Source organism: Schistocerca nitens, chromosome 3 (genome assembly GCF_023898315.1).
Source record: "Schistocerca nitens isolate TAMUIC-IGC-003100 chromosome 3, iqSchNite1.1, whole genome shotgun sequence".
In the NCBI taxonomy this organism is placed as follows: Eukaryota; Metazoa; Arthropoda; class Insecta; order Orthoptera; family Acrididae; genus Schistocerca; species Schistocerca nitens.
Genome location: NC_064616.1, coordinates 292814461 through 292826632, shown reverse-complemented (window position 1 = coordinate 292826632; position 12172 = coordinate 292814461). Strand labels below are relative to the sequence as shown.

The following is a 12172-nucleotide window of genomic DNA, read 5'->3' as shown; positions in this document are numbered from 1 at the left end:
CCTTCCAAAATTCTCAACAAATTTATTTATTATAGTATGTAAATAAATAGAACATTCAGCTGAAAAATGAACTGTTCAAATCATGAGGCACTGTCAGTTTGAAACATACTTCTGAAAATGTTGAAATTCAGCTTTACTCAAAGAAACATACACTACCTGATCAAAAGTATCTGGACACCTGTTTGTGGACATTAATATGTGGTGTAGCCAGACTTTCCTTTTATGACTGCTTGAACTCTGTTAGAATCACTTTCAATGAGATTTCTGAATGCCTGTGGAGGAATGGCAGCCCATTCTTCCTTGAGAGCCAAATCAAGAGAAGGTTGTGATGTTGAATGCTGGGGTCTGGAGTGAAGTCAAAGTTCTTTTCCAGGAATGCTAATATACACATAGTATAGCCTCACAATGTTGCATTGTAATGCTGATACAATCAATATTGTCTCTAAACTGTTCCTCCACTGTTCACAGTACACAATGCTGTAAAATATACTTCTGCATTTGGTGTTCTCTTAAGCACAATAAGGGGACTACACCCTAACCAACACACCTCTATAGTGGAACACTACCTCTTTCGTATTTTACTATTGACATTACACATGATGACAGGTAAAGTTCTTCAAGCATTTGCCAAACCAAAACACTTCTATTGGACTGCCACAGGGTACAGCATGATTCATTATGCAAAATCACTTTTTTAGAGTCATCCACTGTCCAATGGAATCACCATGTGAAGCATCGTTCAGCATTCCCTACAGAAATTTGTGGCTCATGAGGAGATGCTCAACCACTGTGCCCAATTCTTTTTAACTTTCTGCACATACTCATTGGGCTAGTTGGACTGCTGGCAGCACTGTGGAACTCATAAGCGATTCCTTCTGCTGATTTCATGTGAATTTTTACAACCACCCTCCACAATGCTCAACAGTTCCTGACCATCAGTACATGAGGTCTGCTTGGTCTTTGTTTAGATGCAGTTATTCCTTCGTGTTTCCACTTCACAATCAAATCACCAACAGTAGACTTGGGTAGCTTTAGAAGGGTTGAAGTGTTGCTGATGGATTTGTTATTCAGTTAACATTCAATGACTAGTGCATGTTCGAAATCACTGAGCTCTCCTCACGGTCCCTATCAGTTGATACTGCTTCTGTGGTGTCACCGCCAGACACCACACTTGCTAGGTGGTAGCCTTTAAATTACCTGCAGTCCATTAGTATACGTCGGACCCGCGTGTCGCCACTATCAGTGATTGCAGACCGAGCGCCGCCACACGGCAGGTCTAGTCTAGAGAGACTCCCTAGCACTCGCCCCAGTTGTACAGCCGACTTTGCTAGCGATGGTTCACTGTTTACATACGCTCTCATTTGCAGAGACGACAGTTTAGCATAGCCTTCAGCTACGTCATTTGATACGACCTAGCAAGGCGCCATATTCAGTTACTATAATCTGAACAGATAATATTGTGAATCATGTACCGTCAAGAGCGACGTTCATCATCAATGGATTAAAGTTAAGTATCAAACTAATTACGTCCGCTTTCTGAATTCTCATTCCTTGTCATGTTCCAGACCTCACGTCAGTATAGTTCTTCCCTCCTCACGCCAGCCTGCGTGAGCTAAAACGCGTGCGTTTCGGCCTCCACTAGTAACACGGTGTTGGCTCTTCTGCCAACACAACAGCTTCTCTATTGACAACTCCCTCCCGCCTTTTATACTGGTGGGTCTACTTTTTCTGACATCTAGTGGTCATTCTGAGGTTACACAGGGATGTCTGGGTACTTCTGATCAGATAGTATAATCTATTACTCACTATTACTATAATCTATTACTCACTATTTTGTCAAGTAATTATTATTTTTATTATTATAAAATCATTTAAAAACCACCTTACTTTGGCAAACTGCAGCAGTGTTTGAGGACAGAAATTCAGCAAAACATTCGTTGCTTCCTTTGTTGAGACACACAGCACCTGGAGGCTGAGGTTTCCATGAAGTTGTGGGTGTGTTTGAACAAATTGGTAAACTTCTACAACACACTCCTTTGGAAGTTTCCCAGAGCAAAGAAGGCACTATGAAATGCAAAATTATATTTTTACAATCTGGGAAGATGTGAACCTTTGACATAATAATGTATACTTTTATCTCTAAGAAATAAGTCCAAACTGGTCCCAAAAATTGGAGCCCACACAATGTGGGAATATTGTAGTATCATTTTTTAAATAGCATAGCTCACTCTTAAGCAGCAAGAATATAATACCAAACATATGTTCTGACTAATTATAGCCACTCCTCTACAAACTGTACATAATATACAATTAAAAATTGATGAGTATTTCATTCTTGTATATGAAATACAGAGGTGAGATTCATTAAAATTAAAAACTAAATGCTTAGCTACTTTCCCTGCAGAAATATTACAAAAGGGATAGGTGAAGCAGATGTTCTTTGCCCATGCACCAGTGTGTCTGACTATTATACATAGTACAAAAGAACATGAATTGCAGCACATTTCAGATGCTAAATGTAAACTTTAAGCTTTGCCTAATGTTAAGTTGTAATCGAGTCACTTAATACACTTTATGCATGAGGTTCAAAGTGACAACAGACAAGCTTTAAGCAGTTCAATGAGTATCATATGACCCACCACAATAGGAAACAAAAGAATGAGTGAAGAGGTGACTATCTGTCAGTTTATCTTCTCTTTTCTTTCTTTACAAGGTAGTTATACATTTGCAAGGAAAATTATATAATTTTACATTAAATTTTGGAACTGGTTCAATATCCCTGCCAGTGGATAAAATCGGTAGCAGTTCGAAGGTTTGAAAGCTAACAACAGACAGTTGTCACCAGAGGTGTCAGTGATGGGTCACGTGGCCTCAGTCAATAACAGCACAGGTCTAAGCAAGCAGCTGCACAGTAGTTTTATTAGTATGCTGCATGACTAACTACCATTCACGCTTAGCTGCTATTGGGTACCGATCCTGCTTTCGGACTTTGACTTTCTGGCTATCGTTACTGTTGTTTCTTCCATGTACTCCTAATGATACACTTGCCTTTGTTTATGGGTTACACATTTGTACCAGGAGCAGACATAGAAGCGGTGCCAAGTCTTACCCTACCATGTTTATGGTGACACATTCATACCCAGTGCATCAAGTCCCTGGAACTTTGGCAACAACAGCTCCAGTTACAATGACTCCGACTACAACAGCAACAGTTTGAAGTTCAAGAGCATGCTGTTCTCCTGCAGCTCTTGTCTCAGCAGTAACAACCACATTAGTCGGTGGCTGTGGCTATGCCCTCAATCACTGTTCATTGCCTTCAATGAGTCTTCATATGGCAGGGAAGTCTGTCTCTACCATTCTGAACTGTACTGTTATGCTTATGGCATTTCTGGTGAGCAGCAAAGTGCATTACTCTTGTCTTGTAGTAGTTGTTTATACTAAGTGGTACAGAAATCGCAACCACTTTCAGATCCAAATGAATTATCCAAAATATGGATACAGCTTGGGCTGCCAACATGCATGCTCTTTTGCTCACAAGTCCAATTTTACATGCCAGAGCTGTGCAGATTTGTATGCAGAATCATTGACTAAGGGTGTGATTTTGCACCTTGCCCCTGACACTGAGGTCACATCTAAATCTTTGGCCAAGTCCAATTCCATTCTTTGTGAAGCACTTAAAACCACTAAATCTTTCAAGATTGCTTCAGCAGCAGACCATACCTTTATGGATGAAATTTGAATTCCCCAAGTTGTTAGTCACCATTACATGCAGCAGTCAATTGGTGATTCTAACTCATCATCTAAAATTATGGTTCCAAGTCTTGCCCAAGTCCACAGGTGTCCAGATCACCATCATCTCATAAGATATTATTCTGCTGTCCACTCAGCATCAAGTGATCTTTTTTGTAATGTTAATTGGGAAGGTTAGAAATGCCCTTGCACCTTGGCATTGCAATCTACTTCACATATGTCAAAGAAACTTCTGTCCTATGCACATGCCTGCATTGTGCAGCAGATCACTAGGCTTAAAGAAGGTGTGGTCATCTTGTAGAAGTGCATCAACAAGTGACCCACCGGCCGTGCCCTCAGCTGCAGCATGAGGACAACACTGTGGTCCACACCATCATTACTACGGAGAATGCAGCTGCCCTGCTAACAAGTGTGAAGTGAAGTCACATAAGAGGTATGCACCCATTTTTATGTAATTTGAAGGTTGTATCAGTGCTATAGTGGTTGCTATAAAAGTTCATAGAAGTCACAGGTTGTGTGGTGACTACTTTCTTTTCAGTACACATTTGAATTTATACGTCATTATCAGATTAATCAGGCTTTAGGTAAACACATCATACATATGTATGGAGTTATTTATTTTATCCATAAAACAATGTGAGTTTCATACTGATTTATGGATAAGATAGATGCCTCCATACATACGTATGACTTGTTCACCCAAACCCTGAGTTAACAAGATCGAGGAAAATAGCTCATTACCAGCCAGGTTCTTTATCGACCTTACAATTAAGGATAAGGCAATCCAGCTACAGGTGGACACTGGTGCTATGGTCAGTTTGATCAATTGTCCAACATATGTCACTGAAGTTGAACCCTATATGGTGGTAAATTGCCAGCTACAACAAACAGCGAATACTGTTAAAAGGCCAAACAACTATATCAGCTTCGTACAGAACATAGCCCAACAAATAACAGTTTTTGTATCAAATAGTAACATCACAGAAAATTTATTTGGCATGTATGCCTTCCAAAGTTTTGGCTTCTCAATCCAATATTCTGTAAACCTGGTGTCAGATGATAGCCACATAAAGAAATATATGCATTATGCAAGGCCTAACATCAAGTTTTTGTTCCCAGATTGGAGAAAGCCAAATCATTCGAAGGTCATGTAACGCTCATGCATATGGTGGAGCCGCATTTTTTAGGGCTTGCCAGGTGCCAAAGTCCCTTTGAATCTAGTCAAAGAGGAACTAGACTGGTTGGCCCAGTTGGATGTTATTGAACCAGTCACATCAAGCGAGTGGGTCATATTGCTGGTTGTAGCCAAAAAACCATCTGGGAAGTTGTGGCACTGTAGAGACTTCAAAGTGACTGTCAACTTTCAAACAGAGGTGGACACGTATCTCATTCCTCGGATGGAGGAACTCTTCACAAAATTGGGTGGGGGCAGGTACTTCTCCAAAATCGACTTGGCTAAGGTGTATCTACAGCTTTCTACAGACCACACCTCTCAAAAAATTCTAGTGGTAAATACCCCCCACAGCCTCTTTAAATTAAAAAGAGTGGTCTTCAGCATCGCCAGCGCACTGGCAATCTTCCAACATTTTTTGGAGCAGCTGTTCCAGGATGTGTCATCGTGCATAACTACTTGGATGACATGTTCATGAGTGGATCCATGACAGAAGAACATTTAACAAACCTTGAAACTTTGTTCCAAGTCTTGCAGGAAGTTGAGTTAAAGTGCAGCTTAGAGAAGTGCAGTTTTTTCGAACTATAAATTGAATTCTTGGGCCACATTTTCTCTGCTACAGGGATTCAACCAACCAACAAACAAGTAGAAGCTATAGCCATGCTCCCCAGGCCAACAAACACGAAGCAGTTGCAATCGTTCTTAGGGAAAATATCATACTACCGAAAGTTCCTGCAACCTGTGGCAGACACAATATGACGCTGTATCAGCTGTGTAAAAAAGGCACTCTGTTCTCTGGACTGATAAATGTGAACATGCATTCCAAATCATGAAACTACAATTACAGTATGCACTGCGTATGGCCCATTATTAGCCAGGGAAACCACTCATTGGAGCTGTCAGTGCCTCAGATCACAGCGTGGGGGCAGTACTTGCTCAAAAAATGCTGACATGTCAGAACAGCCCATCGCTTTTACATCCAAGTCATTAAATGCCACACAGCAGACAGCAGAGATATTCACAAATAGAGAAAGAAGTATTAGCAATCATGTTTGCACTAAAACAAATCATTTTTATCTCTATGGAAATACCTTTCAGTTCATCACTGACTGCTAGCCACTGATAGCACTGTTCAATGTGGCCTTCAAGATTCCAGACAAAACTGCAAACTGCCTCCAGAGATGGGCATTATTCTTATCCTTATTACAGTATGCCATACAATGTAGGAATAGCTATGCCCCCACCAATGCTGATGCTTTATCAAGACTGCCCATGGGTCTTGATCATGATTTTGATCAGGATGAGCTCGTGGTTTTTCAACTAGATGACAACTTGTGGATAACCTGAGACAATTTTCCATTCACCAGTGAACTAATTGCAAAGGAAACTGAAGCAAACCCCATACTTCACGTAGTACAAAAGGACATCTTACAGGGCTGGCTGGAGTCAATGCTGTGAAGAGGAAATAAATAACTGCATCATTATTTCTCGTTAAGACACCAACTCTTGATAGTGAATACAATATTCCTCTTGGATACTGAGTGATGTCAACCACAAGTCATACTCCCAACAACACTTCGCCACAGCATGCTGCAATTGCTCCATCAAGGACACTGGAGAATTGCAACAACGAAAGCCTTAGCCCACTGTTTTGCCAACTGGCCAGGGATTAGCTGGTTCATTGAGAGTATAATACAAATACACCATCACTGTGCAGCACAACAAGTGGCTCCATGCCAGATATCTGCCCCACACCTGGCAGCCACGACACTGTGGGATCGATACTGCATAGATCTAGCATGGGCGTTTCTCAGCACAATGCGTCTCAACATCACTGACGCTTATTATCACTTCACTTACATTGTCAACTGTCAGTATATCACCTCAGAACAAATTATCGCTGCCCTTTCCAAAGTTTTTTCGAATGAGGGCCTCCCTCACACTCTAGTTTCTGGCAATGGGCCCCAGTTCCGGAGCCAAGCTTTCGAAGATTTCTGTACTCATAATGGTATCCGACACATTTGGTCCCCCCCACCCCCCACCCTTCTTCCACCCCCAAATGTGAAGGCAGTGGACTGGTAGGCACTTTTAAAACCCAAATGAAAAAATATGTCGAAGAACAGTCAACCAAAGATCTGCTACTTCCGTTCTTGCATTCATACAGGTCCACATCGATGGGTGAGGAAAGTCCAGCAGAACTCCTTTGCTGGACACTTCTGCATCTGGTGGTGCCATGGCCCAACCACTCACCAGCAATGCCATTCAACAGGTATCAGCCAGGCAGACCAGTGAGGGCATGGGGGTTTGGATGGCAGGTACCCTGGTCCCTGGCCACCATCGTTCATCAGCAAGACCAGAAGGTCTTCACCATCTGGGTGGAAGACCGGGAGGACTTCTGGGATCCTATAAACCTGGACAACATCATGTCTCCTCCAGACACACAGTGCTCTTTGTGTTCAGCAGGCAATACCTATCCCCATCTGGATCCCCTGCAGAACCTTCCATCACCATTCACTGACTCCCAGCAGCTGTCTCCTGTCAGCCAGCCCACTCCCAAGCAGCCTCAGGAATCACCCTCACTGGATATTCTGGAGACAGAGATGGCTCTGCCATAAATAAAATTAAAATAAATAACCATTTTGTGACCCTGCCCTTGCACCTAGAGTTGTGCCTCTTAGGAGCTGTTGGCAGTTCTGCCCAGGACACTTCCAGTGCTGCACTCCTACCCCAGCCAGCCAGCAGCTCTTGCAGGTCATTAATGACCCAGCACAGAGGGATGACCCAGCACCATACGAGACAAGCCCAGGTAGCCAGAGCAAATGGACATCGCCCACATCCTGATCTCACATCACTTTGATTGTCATCAGGGTCTGAGCAGTGACAGCACCACGTCCGGCTACGGCTATCTCAATCGATCTGCCAAAGAGATTAACAACAACAACAACAACAATAACAACAACAGCCGCGGTATGCTGGGAAGACTTGCCAGCTGGCCAGACAGGTCGACTTTGATATGGGCTGTAGAGCAAGAACCATCGCGACATTTGGCCACCACCACATTTGTGCAGGAACAAATACAATGAGTGGCCTTATTTAAATGAGCAGGCAGGCCACCACAGCTAGTTCATCTCAGTTTGCTGTTCTATGACATATCCTATCATTCACTGTCTACCGTTGGCCAGACTACCTGGACACATTAGAACAGATTTTGGGTTGTGAAATGGACTTTTATTTTAATGGTGCGAGTAATAAAAATGTGTCAGTAACTGAGTTTGTGTTCTGTCAATCATAACAATAGTAATTAAAAAACCAAATGAGTCATTACATGTTTGACATGATTTAAAGGCCACTTTTAATTCACAGTCCACCATTCATTTCTATGCCCTGTCCCACGCAGAGGAGTTCTTGACTTAAGTGCCTGGAGCCAGAATTATTTGGAGATAGATTTAAAGGATGCGTATCACCGACTGCTGCTTGATGATGCTTCATGTCAGGCGCTGATCACTTTATAAAGATACAACTGCATACCGTTTGGGATTGTGCATGCACATGCCATTTTCAAAAAGTATTTCAAACAATTTCTTCCAAGGTATTCTGCACTTTGTTCATTATTTGCATGCTGTGAGGGGCATTCAATAAGTAATGCAAAACTTTTTTTTTTCTCAACCAATTTTAGTTGAAAAAATGTGGACTTTTTTGTGGGACATCATGGAATATTCCCCCTTCAGCCACTGTACCTGTAGCTTCAGGAAGTTCTGATAGGTGGTAACACTGTACATAACTTTCAAAATGGCGTCTGCAACAGAGGTACATTCCAAGGTGTCATTGAGTTTTTTTGGCAGAAAACCAGTGCACTGCAGATATTCGTAGGTGCTTGCACAATATCTACGGAGACCTTTCGCCACAAAGATGCAAATGAACTTTGCCTTCTCAATGACAATGCAAGGCCCCACGGAAGTCTGCACACCTGAGATGAGCTCACAAAACTTCCGTGAACTGTTCTTCCTCATCAACTCTACAGCACAGATCTCATACCTTCTGACTTCCATCTGTTTGGCCCAATGAAGAATGCACTCCACAGGAAGCAGTACACGGATGATGGGGACGTTACTGATGCAGCTAGATGTTGGCTCTGACGTCAACCAGTAGAGTGGTGCTATGTGGGCATACAGGGCCTCACCATAAGGTGGCATAAGGCCATTATGCTGAATGGAGATTATGTTGAAAAATAGGGATTTGTAGCCAAAATAATGGGTAATAATATGGTGCATAGGACCCATGAATAAAACCAACCTGCTTTCAGGAAAAAAAAGTGTTGTATTACTTATGGAACACCTCTCATATTATTGTTATGGGGTTGATGCACGTGGAACATCACAAGATTCTTGAACTCCTTTGAAACGGCTCCAGGGAAATGGGTTATACTTCAGTTGGAAATTTGCAGTTTCTTTGTCCCAAGCATCAAATACCTGGATCACATTCTTAGTCACAAATGCAGCCCCCAATGCAGACTATTAATGAAGGTCAGAGCACATGAATTAGGTTACCAGATATGTGAGTGGCTTAAAGACCTTTCAAGTAAAAGAACCCAGCATGTTCTTCTCAATGGTGAGTGTTCATCAGAGACAAGGGTATCACCAGAAGCGTGTTAGGGAAGTGTGATAGGAGTGCTCTTATACTCTATACACATAAATAATGTGATGAACATGGTGAGCAGCAATTAATAGCTATTTTCTGATGTTGCTATGGTGTACGGGACAGTGTAACCATTGAGTGACTGTATGAGGGTACAAGATGGCTTAGAAATTATTTCTAATTGGTGCGACAAATGGCAACTTGCTCCAAGTGTAGAAAAATGTAAGCTAATGTGGATGAGTATGAAAAACAATCCAGTAACATTCAAATACAACATTAGTAGGATGCTGCTTAACACAGTTACATTGATTAAATATCAAGGCATAACATTGCAAAGCGATACGAAATGGAATGAGCACGTCACGTTGAGAGTAGGGAAGGCAAACTCTCAACTTTGTTTTATTGGGAGAATTTTTGGAAAGTGTAGCTTATCCATAAAGAAAACAGCCTACAGAATGCTAGGGCAACCCATTCATGAGTACTGTTCACATGTTTGGAGCCCCACCAGAGTGGATTAAAGGAAGACATCAAAGCAATTCAGAGGTGTGTTGCAAGATTTAATATCAGTAAGTTTGATCAGCATGCAAGTATTACAGAGATGCTTCATGAACTCGAACACGAATCCCTGGAAGGAAGACAATAGCCTTTTTGTGAGGCACTACTGTGGAAATCGAGAGAACACACATTTTCACACCAATTGTAGAATGATTCTACTCCTGCAAACATACATTTTGTGTAAGAACCACAAAGATAAGATGTGAAAAACTAGGGCTTGTACAGAGGCTTTTAGAGAGTTGTTTTTCCCTCTCTCCATTTTTGAATGGAACAGAAAAGAAAGTGACTAGTAGTGGTATGTGGTACCCTCTGCATGCACCATATGGTGGCTTGTGGAGTACGTAGGTAGACACCGGGGTAGATCATGCTCATGTGATACCATGACAACAAGATTATAAAAATGCCAACAGCTATTTTACTTTTAAATTAATAATAAACACTTTACCTACTTTTTCCCATCTGCCTCATTTTCATTTGATTGCCCTTTATAGATAACACAGAAACAAAACTATAATGTATTTAGTTGCAAGTGGAAACACTTTCCACCCATTTGTAACACACACAGTTCTGAAATGCTCAAAGCTTTTAATCAAAACAGCAAACTTTTCTTGAAACATGCTAAGTTCTACATCTTAAATGAATAAATCAATGGATGAAAAAACTGGAAAATTTCACAATTTTGTAGTCTTTCAATTATATTGCAAGTTCCTCTGTATATTTTGATCTTGCTGTTCAACAGTATACACCTTTACAGCACATTACTAAACACAAAATCGTGTACGAGTGTAAACATTTCTTCTAAATCTATGACAATATACGAGTATATACACATAAACATAAATGTTACCTGAAGTTTAACAAGACTTTCATTTTTGTGGCCTTTATCTTCATCTGATGGTTGAATTTTTGGATCCGTGTTTTCACCTCTCTGATGCGCTAGAAGCTTTTCAGACAAGTTAGGAGCAAATGGAGGCATTTTTTGAAGGAACTCAAAGTGACAACTTTCAAAGAGAACTGGTGATTTATCTGCACTATCTTTAACTTCTGGAGTTTCAGGTGTGCAACTTTTGTCACTGGTATTCTTTTTACTAGCAAGATTATAGCACTGGAGGTCACTCAGGTAAGACCTCACCAGTATTTTCAGTGCTTCAATAACAGGAAGGTCATACACAGATTTGAAGTCACAATCTGGATACAATTCAAAATAATGCCCAAAGTGGTTTTCCAGGAAAACTTGTAAAACAAGACTTGCTGATGATCCAGAAATACCAATTCTAGATGGGAGATACTCCAAAAAAACCTGTAAGGAAAGAAGATAGAGAAAAACATATTACTATATAGCTAAATAACTGGGCATCTAAAAAATATGTAATACAAAGGAACGCTGGACTGTAACTGTAGTAATGTAACAACACTCAGAACAATGTAAAGAGATGCAGTATGAATTTCTTTATATCAACAGCTGACAAGCACATAAACAAGAGGTTCAAGTGTACTTCAGTACTGTATAATACTATGAAGGAGAGTAGAAAACCTTTTTAATATGAATGGGGTTCACTGAGATGTATACAGTCTGTGGGGTGAGTGTGAAAGGAGAAGAAGGGGTGTGGGGGCAGGCAATGGTATAGCATAATAGGATAGTGTACCAAGGCTGGATGAGGAGCAGTTGATAAGTAAATAGTCTCTTCCCTTTCAAACATAAATTTATTAAATTACAGGGCTACACAAACCAATTGCCAAAACTAGTAGGCAGGAGGTAGTCTTTTGATGGTCTTGGCAAAAGAGTGGATGCTAGGTTGAGTCTATGAGGTGTGAGAGTATTATCAGAGAACATGACAGCACACACAGCTAATGGGAGTCTGAAAGAGAACACCCCAAAATCAGAAACCTTACATGTCTCATTCCAAGATGCATTCTGTATCAAAATTGTCCAAGTAGTTACAGGGTCTCAGCTGGTCTATGAAATCATAGACACAGCAAACAATAAATAATGTTCCCCATTGGTTTTGTTTGCAGACAATACATTTATGTTAGGCAAATATCAGGATGTAGAAAGAATAC

At 41.1% G+C, this 12172-nt stretch overlaps 1 protein-coding gene and 1 long non-coding RNA gene across 2 annotated transcripts in view; one reads left to right on the top strand and one right to left on the bottom strand.

The window, feature by feature from the left end:
- LOC126248271 (uncharacterized) overlaps positions 1-12172 on the top strand; it is a 313391-nt gene that overhangs the window by 83601 nt on the left and 217618 nt on the right. The window lies entirely within an intron of this gene.
- Positions 1-12172, bottom strand: part of LOC126248261 (uncharacterized) — a 37734-nt gene that overhangs the window by 19820 nt on the left and 5742 nt on the right. Inside the window, exons 3-4 of the mRNA XM_049949112.1 lie at positions 10959-11411; positions 1888-2064 (exon numbers count right to left, since the gene is read on the bottom strand). Of these exons, the coding sequence (XP_049805069.1) occupies positions 1888-2064; positions 10959-11411 (630 nt within the window). The remainder of the gene's footprint in view (positions 1-1887; positions 2065-10958; positions 11412-12172) is intronic.